The 13546-nt window shown below is 51.3% G+C and overlaps 1 protein-coding gene across 1 annotated transcript in view; it reads right to left on the reverse strand.

The window, feature by feature from the left end:
• The window catches only part of SCTR (secretin receptor), a 69942-nt gene that overhangs the window by 35694 nt on the left and 20702 nt on the right, over positions 1-13546 (reverse strand). The window contains exon 3 of the mRNA XM_052635762.1: positions 2370-2477. Coding sequence (XP_052491722.1) covers positions 2370-2477 — 108 coding nt within the window. The remainder of the gene's footprint in view (positions 1-2369; positions 2478-13546) is intronic.

The raw sequence follows: 13546 nt of genomic DNA on the forward strand, positions 1-13546 counted from the left end.
GGGCCTACCTCACAGATAAGAAAACCAAGGCCCAGAATTGGGCAACAGAGCCCAGCCTCAATGTGGCCCATCATTGTCCCACCCTCCTGCCTGCCCCCTCCCTGAGATCCCAGAGGCAACTCTAGCAGGAGACCATGGCCTTTGGGCTCTAGGCATGCCAGGTCTATGACGGCTCAGGAGACCTGGAGCACGGGTCAAGAATCTGAGTTCGAAACCCAGCACTGGCTCTCGGTTGCTGCGTGCCCTTAGGTGCATCACTTTTCTGTACCAAATAGGAATAATCACCTACACTGCAGGAAACCCAGGCTGGTGCTGGACACAGAGAGGAAGCCATCAGGCTACTTCCCTCTGCCTCTGGCCTTTCTAAATTAGACCAGAAATGCTGGGGCCTGGAGTCTTGGAATTCAGGAGATGAGTGGAAGCTTTCTGTTATTAAATCAAGCAAGCTAGGTTGTCAGAGAGGAAAGAATGGTGGTCAAAGGGTGGCTGGTTGGACAAGAAACTGAAATAAAAGCACACTTACTCCCTGGAATCCAGAAATGGTTATCAGACAGTGTATCCCTGGAGGCTGGGCTGTCTGTCTGGATGCCTCTCCTCACCGACACAGCAGGATTCCCATGACAACACTGCATGAGATGCAGGCCAGGTGCCCTCTGCGGACATGGCTCTTAGTAGAACCGCAGAGGACACAAGGGGTGGGCTCCCATGGGCTCCTATCCACTCCCCCTGGGTTTAATTCCTAATATGTCAGGGGTTCTAACCGAGGTTCAGGTCAGTAAACACTTCAAGGGTCCCCAAAAGTACAGTCAGTATTTTTGTGCAAATGTGTGTTTGTGTGTGCATGTGCAGGCAAGCAGTCCAGGGAAGAGCCAGGTCAAAGCTTTTATCTGACTCTCAAAAGCCTCATCAGGTTAGGACTCTCTGCTGCTGTAAGGCTCCCATCCCCCATCAAGACAGAAGGGGAAGAAAGCCAAGGCCTGACCCCACTCAGGAAGTGTGCTTTTAAAGAAGAAATACTGGAAGACCAGGGCCCTCTTAAGAATCAAAGGAATGCATCCTTTGATGCATATATAGATGGAATATTCTAGGCTCCAGCACAGACACACAAGTATCTGGGTACATAATCTAGCCTGTGGTTTCCCAGCCACACAGATACTCATTCTGCCTGGGCCCATGTAGTAGGTACCCTGAGAAACAGTTTATTCTACTTTTTTTCTTCCTTCAAAAGGAAGAGTCTGGAGCACCAGCTTGTTCTCACTGGACACACTTTCCTTTCTTGGGGTGGGGAGCCCTGGAACCCTTGAGACACTATTGTAGAGCCTTTCTTCAGACTCCAGACCCAAGGTAGATTTATGGGCAGAGAGCAGATAGAGGACAGATGGTTCTAGGTGACTTGAGGCTGGACTGCTCCTGACTTATGCTCCTGGGCTGGCCAATCCCTTGGGCCCGCAGCTGGGTACGAGCACAGTAGGCTCCAGGCTGAGATGATCCCCGCTGACCCTCATCCCCCAACCATGCCCTGGATCCCTAGCATGGAACCCAGGGGGCAGCGCCTCCGTGAGACCGTGCAGGTGGGTGGATCCTGCAGCCCCACAGCAACACTGGGTGGCTGAGAGAAGAAACTGCAGTCCCTGTCTCTCCATCTCCCAGCTGTGAACCTGAAGCCAAGGCTAAACCCCTCCCAGACCTTGTTATTTTCACTGTTTAACTAAGCCAAGTGAAGAGAAAAGGTCTGTGGTTTGCAGGGGTTTTGTGACAACTAAAGTTGTCTGTAAAAATGCCTAGTACATGACAGGGTTTTGTCCAGCATTAGTCCCTGTTAGTCCCTAAGTGTTCCCTGTCGGAGACAACTTCCTCACTTCCTCGTCTGAAATTAAGGAAATCCTTATAAACTGAAGCTTTGCTTGGGTGAGAGATCCCCCAGGAGACCAGAAGCTTCCATAAAGGACAGAGTTCTTCAGCAGGGCCTAGTAGAGAGGGCACAGAGGAAGTGAGCATCCTGGAAAGCCACCCAGGGCTAAGTGGGACCCAGACACGAGGGCTGGAGCAAGGGCCCTGGGTGCTAAGGGGCCAGAAATGTGCAAGGAAGGAGGGGAGCCCCTCAATGGGAACACAGGGCAGAGAGGAGCAAGCCTGGCCTCCTTTACCTCTTCCCTGGTACTTGGCCCTCTGGCCCCTTGCTTGGCACTGACAACTCAGCCCACCCCACACACCCCCAAGCAAGGCTTCCAGTCACCAGCAAGGACCACTCCCATCCTTCCATTCACTTCCTGTCCGCAGAGAAGTCTTGGCCTCATGTTTCCAGGCCAAGGCCCACCCAGAGGGCTGCCCCACAGCTGCCCAGTTGGGCCCCCGGGCTGAGTTGTTACCATTCCTGCCCACAAGCATCCAGAGGAACCGCGGGCATGCCACTTCCACCGTCTGTCCCAGTGCAGAGGACGGCCAGCAGCTGGTGTTGTCCCATAGCCCCCGGCAGCCTGCCGAGAAGAGCAGCAGCATCAGACAGCGTCTCAACGTGGACACGGCCCCCCACCCCACCCCCACAGCCTAGCACATCCCCAGCACCTGTGCCTGGTGTTGCCCCCCACATCCCTTCCACGGATAATCTGGTCTCAATACAACACAAAGCTGAACTTATGGTGAACAGCTAGTATATATCTGTCCTTATAGACACTGAATTTGAGGTTGTTTCTTCTTTGTTTTGTTTGGCTGCTAGGAAGCTCAGAGCCAGCTCAGTGGCCCACTTCCGGTAACTGAAAGACTTTGACATGAAAAAAATTACTGGATGTCTATAATGCAAAACTAGATGCTGTCTTAAGCACGGCCTTCTGGTTTACCTGATTCTGTGGTTCTCTGGCCTGTTGTGTCTTTGAGCTATTTCACAGCTCAATAAATTGTAGATAACTGATGGCCATGCTAACGATTCCTGTCCAGAGGCATTTGGGACCACATTTCTGTCACTTTCTTTGCATTTGCATGACTATGAATTATCTAAAACTTATGTGAAATTGTTTCCAGCCAGTTTTGCATCTATTTGCCTTATATATGCAGTACTTTGAATTCTCCTGTGAACCAGTGGTTAATGTATCACTGTTTCTCTCATTACTTAAGCACAATGTTTGGCAGGCATACTCTGTTAGAAATTATCATTTAACACAACCAGCCACCAATTCTCCCACAGTAGATCCCAGGGGAAGAAAATCAGAGAAACTGCTCCTGTGACAGACTTCTGGGGGCCCATGCCACCTGGGAGGACATCACCAGGAAGGTCTGGAGCACACTGGAAATGGAGGTGATACCATGAGGTCCGTAGTCACCTTGCATCCAGTTTGGGGAACACAAAGCAGACCACACCACCCTTGAGCCCACAGACCTCAGAAAGAACTCAAGATTCTTGAGTCCCAGAGACCTGGGTTCCAGTCCTCTTCACCACACCTCGCTGCCCAAGCCCTCAGCTCTTTTATGGAAACAGATGGCTTCCTCCTGAGATTGTCCAGGGGAAGAGATCATCTCCACGTGGAAAGCCTGGCACTCACCGGGTGCCAGGGAATGGCAGCTCCCTCCTGTCATCCTCCCCAGTCCTCTTCCTCACCAAGTCTTCTGTTTCATCCTGGCATGGGGGGCGGGGGGGCGGTACCCAGCTGGGTCCTCTGAACTGCAAGGCAATTTTTAGCTCCAGGGACTAATGGATAGCGGTCTGAAGGGGTCCCTGGATTACCCAGCTGGCTAATTCCCAGTTTTTATAAAGAGCAAGAGTCTCTTTTCAGGCATGAATAAAACCAGGCTCAAAGTTTCAGCATCATCCTGGACACTTTTGTTCCCTCCACGTGAAGTCCCCCTGGCGATCTGTCCCACTTTAGAGGTATTGATCCTGCAGTAGACATCTGTGTCACTGGGGAGGTTCTGATTCAGTCGTCCTGAGTCCTAGGAATCTGCAGGCTAAGACCTCCCTACAGGTGTTCTGTATGTGGTCATTAGGCTTTGCTTTGAGAATCTTCATACTGCATCCCTCCGTTCCTGCTGCAGAGGCCTCTTCTTCTGGGCTCACACCAGCCTTGGGCTCCAGGAGCCCATCCAAGATGATTGTGAGAGGCCAAGGGAGGTCATAGCTGGAGGGGGCAGGGCTCCTCCTGGTGCCTGGGTGCAAATGGCTCCCCGCCCCAGGCAGTCGATATAAAGAGCAGGAACCAGTCTGATTCATGACCGCTGGAGGCCTGTGCCCACAAGGACTAGGCAAGGCACAGGCACTCAACAACCATCTAAGGAAAGGATGAATGCCCGAGTCTCTGGCCCCTGTTCCCCTCCTCGTCACCCATTCCTTGTAAATGGGCATTCGCCGTGATACCACACATGATTTCTGAATCCCACGTCCTCTGCTTGCCAGCTCTGCTTGATGCCAGCAGGAGTCACTCTGTGCTTTACACACAGGAGAGCATTCAACCCACAGCAGCGCTGCAAGGCACCCAACTCTGCCCTCATTTACAAATGAAGCAATAAAGCAAGGAGGTGGGTACCTGGAGTCACCCAGCCAGGAAACGGAAGGGCTGTGAGGTAACTGTCCAGCCAGGCTCCTGGGTGCCACCTCATGGGCTCTGCCCACCTGCTTGTCTCCAGACGCACCAGCCCCAGTTTCTTAGGGAAAGATGCCTGGCTGGGGCAGAGCAGCTCTGGGAGGTTTTGGCCCTGAGCAAAGTGGGGAGAGAACAGAGGAGGAGAATGCCACGGGAACTCAGAGTGGGGCCTAATGGAGCTCCCACAGTGACAGTGGAAGCTTCCAGGGGGCCAAGGACCAGTGTCTGAGTTCTTTGAGGAAAGTGGGTCATAAGAAACCCCCCTGGATGTTCCAGAGCCTTCACCCCAACTCTCACGGTGTGCACTGAAAGAAGGTAGGCTGGACCTTCTTTCTTCCTGAACCTCCCCAGGGTACACAGGAAGGTTCTGCACTGTCTGGGCACCGGTCCTCCAGGTTCCCACCATAGATGTGGCTCACCAGGCCCCTGAGTGACTCTCGCCTCCCCAGATGCCCCTGGGACAGTGACATGGTCCTGAGAGGCCCTGGACAGGGGGGCACGGTGTGACTTCGCCTGGCACAGCACCTGGAGGCTGGAGGGTGAGGCCCACCCCACATCCCGACTCCTTCTGCAGAAGCCCCGTTTACAACGCGGCCACCCTTCCTCCTAGAAGCACTGGGGCTGATGGGAACACGAAGGAGCCTCTCCCTTTGGGAGAAGCGGCTTCAGGACTGAGGCTGATCAGGTCAGCCAGGGCACTGGCCCGAGTCCCTGAGGCCGGACAACCCAACCCACGTCCGGCTAGCCAGACAGATGGGAAGGGTGCCAGGGCATCTGGCAGGCTTCCTGAGCTGGGTCATGTCAGGTCTGGCCCACAGGGACAATGGCCTGGTGCTGCGGAAAGCAAGGGAGGAGCAGCTGGTGGTGGGTGAGAGCGAGAGGGACACAGGTTCCCCCACAGCTGGCTTATGCCCATATCCTTCCTATTGGCCAGGGGGAAAGAAAGGCTGGGAAGGGGCTATCCAGGCTGGCGCTGTACAATGCAGGGGTCAAGTAGGGTCACTGCCCCAAAGCAGAGATGAGGAACCTAGGCCCCAAGAGGCAAAGTGACATACAGGGCGCCAGCAGCTAGGATCCCACCTCCAGGCTGACCATAGGTGGCAGCAGCCCTGGACACTAACTCCACACAGTACTGCTCATGTCCTGAGCCCTGTGACACGGCCATCCTCTCCGAGCCTTGGCCTCGCTGTCAGGACAGGTTCAGCACTGGAACAGACCTGGCCCAGCATGTGAGGAGCACGTTTCACTGGTAGGCTCTGGTGGCTGGTACACGGTTGAACACTTTTAATTTTAATAGTTACACCTTTTTAAAAACAATTTAATATGCATAAAAGGTTATACAACAAGTATATCACAGCTGTGATTTTGTAGTTACTGCTGTTTAGGATGAAGCTAAGTTCAGTCCTGGGTGTTCATTGGAAGGACTAATGCTGAAGCTTAAACTCCAATACTTTGGCCACCTCATGTGAAGACTTGACTCATTGGAAAAGACCCTGATGCTGGGAGGGATTAGGGGCAGGAGGAGAAGGGGACGACAGAGGATGAGATGGCTGGATGGCATCACTGACTCGACGCACATGAGTTTGAGTGAACTCTGGGAGTTGGTGATGGACAGGGAGGCCTGGTGTGCTGCAATTCATGGGGTCACAAAGAGTCGGACACGACTGAGCGACTGAACTGAACTGACTTAAGTTAAAAAAAAAAGTCAGTTTAAAAAGAAAACCTTCATGCACTGTTGGTGGGAATGTAAGTTGGTATAGCCACTGGGGAAAACAGTGGAGCTTCCTCAAAAAAATTAAAATAGAGCCACCAAATGATCCAGCAATCTCACTACCGGATACACATCTGAAGGAAATGAAATCACTGTCTCAAGAGCTATCGGTAGCCCCACGTTCACTACAGCATTACTGCCACAGGCAAAGTATGGAAACAACCTTAGTGTCCATTAAAGGAAGAATCGGATAAAGAAAATCATGATGAAACATCATTCAGCCTAAAAATTTTTTAATTTTTTAAAAAGGAAATCCTACCATGTATGAAAACATGGATGAACTTAGAAGACATTGTGCTCAGTGAAAAAAGCTAGACACAGAAAGACAAATACTGTTATCATCTCACTGGTATGCGGAATCCAAAAATGTTAACCTCATAGAAGCAGAGAATAGAACCGGTGGTTACCAGGGGTGGGTGTTGGGGGGAAGACAGAGAGGTTGGTCAAAGATTACAGAGTTGGAGTTATATATGATGGTGGTGGTTTAGTTGCTAAGTCGTGTCTGACTCTTGCGACCCCATGGACCATACCTTACCAGGCTCTTCTATCCATGGAGTTCTCCAAGCAAGAACACTGGAGTGGGTTGCCATTTCCTTCTCCGGGGATCTTCCTGACCCAGGGATTGAACTCGGGTTTCCTGCATTGCAGGCAGATTCTTTACTGACTGAGACACCAGGGAAGCCGTATATGATGAGTAAGTCTAAGATCTCATGTACAGCATGATGAAAAAAAGAGTCACCCCATTGATATAAAGGAGACCACAGTACAGATGGTGCCTGGTGCAGGTGGGCTGGAAGGCCTATGGCCGGGGGAGCAGGCAGCAGAGTGGCCTCCTGGCTGCTTGCAGGGACCCCGTTTGCACCGCTCCAGGGTGTGAACGGAGGGCCTTGGACCCCACTCCCTACAGGCTCCTGCTGAGCGAGGGATGGCTGCACAGGCGGAGCACGAAAGAGAGGTGGCATGGCGTCCTGGTCTGGCCTCCCCGGGGGCTCTGGCACAGCACTCGGGTCAGTGGGTTGGGGGAGGGCTAGGAGTTTTAGACCCAGAGCTGCAAAGCTCAGTGCCTGAGTCGGGGTTGGGGGGGACCCAGGAGGTAAGAGATGGAGGAGTTTTGTAAGCAGAGCTACTGTCACTGAGCCACTAGGGAGGGCAGGGCAGAGGGAATCCCCTGACCCTCTACCATCTCTGAGGTCACCTGTCAACACTGACCACCTGGCTGGAGGGGACAGGAGGGGAAGACTGGGGAAAGTTCAAGTAGGGAAACAGGAAAAGACACCATCAGCCACTAATGCCATGTGGGCAGCAGGGGGTGCCTGCCCAGTGCCCGCGGCAGAGCGTGGGGTCCTGGGTTGAGGTGAAGTGTGGTGGGGACAGAGTGAACTCTGAACACACCACTTACATGTATGAGCCCCACCTTCCTCATCTATAAAATTGGTCTCATCTATAAAATAATGCCCCCCAGAATTTTGGTGGGAAGTAAATGATGTGTGTGTGCAGTGGATCTTTTTTCCCTCCTGGCATTTTTTTTCCCTTTTTTCTCTCCTTCCTTCTTAGATTACTGGTTCACAGCCTCCTAGAAGGGCAGGAAAACTTACAATCTCCCTAACCTGTTTCCAAAGGGCCCCTAACGCAGGAGGATAAAGAGGAATTCTGGTGCAATCACAATTCTTGAGAAAATCATAATTTTGATTTTCTTGATGGCAACGTTGCAATCATAATTCTGAAAAAACAGGAACAGAGCAAGACTTCACTCAGACTAGGGAGACAAGAGTGATGTGATGAGCAGGGAACAGAAGGTTCCCGAAAGAGGCTCAAGGGCCCTGCTGCCCATTTGCCCCAGACAGTGGGAAAACCCAGAGGGGAAATGGCTATGGGGACACATCAGACAAGCACAGCCAGCAGCCGGCTTCCGGGCTCCATCAAGCCCCCTCTGCCTTCCTGCGCCCACCCCAAGGGCACCCTAAGGAGGTCTCCTCGGCCCTCTGTGCGAATGACCTGACCTACAGTATTTAGGTCGGGAACCGTGTTGCCCTACTTGTGATGGCTGGACCACACACAGAGGTGGTCAGGGTGGGGTCAGGGGAACTGGAGGCCCAGGCAGCAAAGGCATTAAAAAGCACAGCACAGGAGGCAGGCACAACAGAAAGCCTGGGGTGCTTCTCTTTAAACCGAGAAGCACAAGCTAGTCCTTGGGATGAACTATCCTGGGGAGAAGTGGGCTCTCCACTACCGAAAGAATCCAAGCAGAGAGGGTCATGCAGCTAGGAGGCTGCACTGGATGAGATACAGAGCCTCTGAGTGGGAGGCTGGGGGCCACTTCCCTGGGGCAGGTTGGTTCTTCTCTCTCCAAGAGACTTGCCCAAGGCAAGTGCTTCTGAGCTTGTGAGCACTGATCCTGAGCCTCCTCCTCCCTAGACTGTACAAACTGCACTGGCCCCACAGAGTCCTCCTCAACCACCCACGAGCTCTTCCTCCTCCAGCTGAAATGCTTCCTTTCATGTTCTCACTCTAATTAGACATTAATTGGCACCAACAATCTCTCTCTTCCTCTATTTTTTTTTCAAATGCAAATCTTCTTGGGGAGAGTGAGAGTATCAGTCACTCAGTTCAGTCGGGATCGCAAAATAAACAATCCTCAGGATTTGCAGTCAAAAGATGTGGGCTGAGAGTCCTCTTTCAGCACTGGGTGATCCTGTGCCTCTAAGAGCCTCAACTTCCTCATCTGTGAAGTGGGATGGTAACAGTACTTAACTGCATGGGTTGCTTTAAGAACTAAAAAAAAAAAAAAAAATGTCTAAAGTGCTACATAAACATAAGTTTCTTGTTTCTGAAAAATGAGCCAAGGTCAGTTGTGGCAAGGAAAGGAGAGGTGAGCTCTGGGTAGGGTGAGGGTTGTCCCAGAGTGTTTGTCTGCCAGAGGCCATCAGGGGCCAGGGGAATCCAGAAAAGGACCTGGAATGTTTGTTAGAGAAACCGCATCAAAGGCCAGCATGTAAGACACACTGATACGTGCCACTACATAGATGAACCTTGGAAACATTAGTGGAAGGAGATAGACTCAAAGGTCACGGATTGTGACTCCATTCATACAAAATGAACAGAGTCAGCGAATGCACAGAGACAGGGAGTGGAGGTACGGTTGCCAGGAGTAGGGCAGAGGAAGGAGGGAGATGAGGAGCGATGGGTACAGGTTTTATTTTGGGATGATGAGAATGCTCTGGGGCTATATAGAGGTGGTGGTTGCCCTGTGAATGCATCAAATGCTATTGAACTGTTCAATAAGATGGTTAATACCATGTGAATTTCACCTCAATAAAAAGGCACACTGACCCCCCCAACCCTTTAGAAGGCAGCCCATGTTCTTTGGGAGTGGGGAGCCCACTGTCAAAGAGAAGAGGAAAAGGGGATGGGGAGTTCCCCCTCTAAAGGCAAGGACATGAAGAACCAGAGAGGTCTTGCCCAAGGTCACACAGCCCCTAAGTGACAGAGCAGTGCCCCTGTCCAGATCTGTCCGACCACTAAGCCCACACCTTTCCTGCCTCCACTCTGTCTCTGGAACATTCCTCCCTAGGGTGAGGCAGAGCCCTTCCACCAGCCAGCTCTGAGAGGGTATCAGCTTCTGAAAACAAAGTAATAAATAGCCCAGTAAGGCAGGCCATGAAGCTATTAGGGTGACCCTGAAATGCTCCCAGGAAATGCTGGGAAGGCCTTACCTAGCCCAGAATAGCTGAGGAGGTAATTTTTTATCTGTGGTAAGTGTGCCGAGTTTGGTGACAGCTTGGTGAGTGGCATTTCCTGTCTCTCTCTTAGCATTCAAACATTAACCTCCTCCCCAGGGAAGACCAGGCAGCTTAACCATTAACCCTGTACCCCCAACAGAGAGTCTGCCAGCCCCTCCTGGCCTCGGGCACCAGACAGATCCTTCCTGGGGATAGAAGGGCCTTCAGGAGTCATGCTCCTGAGCGGAGTTACGGGGTTGGACCCGCATCCAGGCAGCCTCAGCCCAGCCCCTCCACCCACCAGGTTCTGATGGGGATGCTGGGGCTGAGCCTGCCCAAGGGCCGCACGGCTTTGCTGTTTCTCCTGTTTTCTTTCTTAGAGGGACTCTTCCCCTGCAGCCACCACATCCGTTCTAAGTTCCATTATGGCTTTTCTGGCTCAGCTTTCTCAACCTCTGAGCAGAAAAGGCCTGAAGACTTTCCCAGGAGGCAGGGTCCTCACACATCTTCTGCCCCAGGGGCTTTTAAACCAGGTTTTCAGAACAACAGACACTTTTTCCTAAATAAAGTTGCAGAAGGCCAAAATGCAAAAGAGATCGAAGAGGTCTGAGCCTTTGTGCTAGGGTGGGGTCAACCTGGGCCCCTTTGCTCACTGGCCTGGCAGGACATAGTGGCAAACACTGCGAGTAAAGGACGGCCTCACTGCATGGAGAGAGCAAGGTCTCCCCATGAGCTCACAGCAGAACCTGGTGGGAGTCCCTAATGAGCCTTCTCAGCCCTGGATGCACAAGTAGCATTCTGGGGACAGAAGACAGTCAGACCTGCTGCAAGTCAGTCAACCTGGGTATATTCACAGCCTCCCTGGTCCTGCAATCTGAGGTCAGTGCCCACAGGGTGATGGGCCAGGTCAGGCTCTGGGAAGCACCTGCCATGGGCAACGTGGCCACACCACTCACCTCGGCTGGTCTGTGATGAGCTGGGCAAGCTGGGAGCACCCACATCCTCTACCACAAAGGCTCTGCCTCATCTCCCTCCGTCTCCTTCCCGTCTCCTCTCTCTGCTCTCAGTCGAGGGTCTGCACTCATTCACCTTGTAAGTCAATCAACAAACACACACCAAGTGCTCGGTCTTAGAGGAAAGGGACGCAGTCTGTCCCAGTCAGCAAACACATGCCCACGATGCAGTACAGACGTGCCAGGAGGGGAAGAGACGTGGAGGGTGGAGGTGGGGTGGTCCTGCAGAAGTCAGGGTGGCCAGCTATGCCAGCAGAAATCATTTCCTGGAGGAGTGGCTGACAGGACTGGAGAAGAGGAAATGGAGCTGAAGCAGAGGGATCAGAATGTGCAAATGCCCAGAAGCATGAGAGAACTGACATGGCCAGAAAGTTGTAAGCAATCTGGATGAGCCAAGCGGAAACATTTGGAGTGGATGCATGAACAAGGGCCAAGTCAGGAGCTGACCCTCATCCTGGAGCCCTGGGGAACAATTGGCACATTTAAACACTCCAGATGCTAATTTTTAAAATAATCATCTATAACTTCTTGGTGTGAGCTGAAGTTTACCATCATCTCTCCCAGGGGCCTGACATTCTGGGCTTTATCCCTAAGGCCTGAATACAAGTCCCACTGTCACTGGAATTTTAGACATTTTCCTTGGGGACATGAGGGCAGCTGCTGTTCCTGGGGTGGCAGGGGGTGCCCTGGGACTCAATGGTGGGCCCCCTCTGAGCCATAAGGTCCCAGTTTGGTTCCCCCACAGCACCTTCCACAGCCAGCATAGGGGAAGGAATTTCTCATCCTGCCCACCCCTCATGCAGAGGCTAATAACTTGGCCAGAGCACATCACAGCATCCACACTGCTTGACCTCTGCTTCCCAGGGCACCACCTTCCTCCTGTCTCTGGCTGCACCTGGCGGGTAAGTGCAGGGATCTCAAGGCCACTCCTCCTACAACCTCAGTCTCAGTTGCCACCCAAAGAAAAGCGTTCCCCAGCCCAATCCTCCTCTGAAGTCTCCATTATGTGTGTCTTGATCCGAACTCATGATTTTCATTTTTCTTCACCCAAAATACTCTCCCCTCCTCCCAAGGTGCTGCAGCCACCTTACAACCTGGCGGTGCATGTCACACATTGAGCAGAAAGAGAGGAGGAATATGGGAGCTGATGATACCCAGGAACTCTGCATGAGCTCTGGATCTTTTGTGATGTGTGAAAAAGCAACCCCTGTATCATGAAGCTTGCATATCAAGTCTCTGCCACGTGTACAAAAACATATTCCTAAGCCAGAAGAGAGGAGTCTATGTGCCAACAATCTTACCATTTTCATCTCAAAACAAGAAGTGTGAAATATTTTTGAATGAATGCTTTTATTTTCACACCAATCCCATAAAACAGATGTGGAGATTGAGGTCCAGAGACATTAAGGACTTGTTCAAGATCACACTGTCTAATTTAAAAGCCTGGGCCTCTCCTTTCCCCTCTCCTCACCTCCACTCCTCTTCCTTTTTCTTTCCTTTAAAAATTGAAATGAAATTCACATACAGAGATGGGATTGCCTCCACCTTACAGCCACCATCACAACTAGACTAGAGGTCAAACAGGTGTCTTCCCTGGAGCAAGGAAGCAGACAGGAAGGGAGAAGAGAGGAGAGCCCCGCAGACACAGCTAAGAGGACAAGGAGGCTGCAACACAGCAGGAGCAGCAGCTCGGGTGATGGCTGGTTCCTGGGGGGGTGTGGGGTGGGGTGGGAAAGGGGTCACGGGCCTGGCCATGGGGGACAATAAGAAAGCAAATAACCAACAGCTCAAGAATTTCATGAACAAAGGCCATGACCTGGAGAGAAGAATACTGCAAAAGAATACGCCTGGTGAATAAGTTAGATGAAAAGGATCATTTTCCAGAAACACTCAAACTACTAAAACGGAGGCAGGAGCAAACGAAAGTCAGAACAGACCTCTAACTAGTCAGGAGATTTAATCTGTAACAAAAAATCTCCCAACAAAGGAAAGGCCAGATGGCCACACTCATACAGTCTACCAAACATTTAAAGAATAATTAACACCAAGCCTCATCAAACACTCCCAAGATACTGTAAAGGAGGAAATACTTGTAAAATCATTCTATGAGGCCAGCATTATCCGATACCAAACACACATAAAGACTCTACAAGAAAACTACAGACAAATATCCCTGATGAACAATGATATAAAAATTCTCAACAAAATACTAGCAACTGAATTGAACAGCACTTTAAAAGAATTATACCCAATAACCAAGTGGGATCTATCTTTGGGATGCAAGGATGGTTGAACATGTGAAGATTGCTTTATGTGAGGCACCACATTAACAGAAGAACAAAAAACACATTATCATCTCAACCGGTGCAGATAAAGTATTCGACAAGAACCAACATCCTTTCATGATAGAAACACTTAAACTAGAAATAGGAGGAAACTATCTTAATAAAATAAAGGTCATATATGCAAAGG

The sequence above is a fragment of the Budorcas taxicolor genome, chromosome 2 (assembly GCF_023091745.1).
Source record: "Budorcas taxicolor isolate Tak-1 chromosome 2, Takin1.1, whole genome shotgun sequence".
Taxonomy (NCBI): Eukaryota; Metazoa; Chordata; class Mammalia; order Artiodactyla; family Bovidae; genus Budorcas; species Budorcas taxicolor.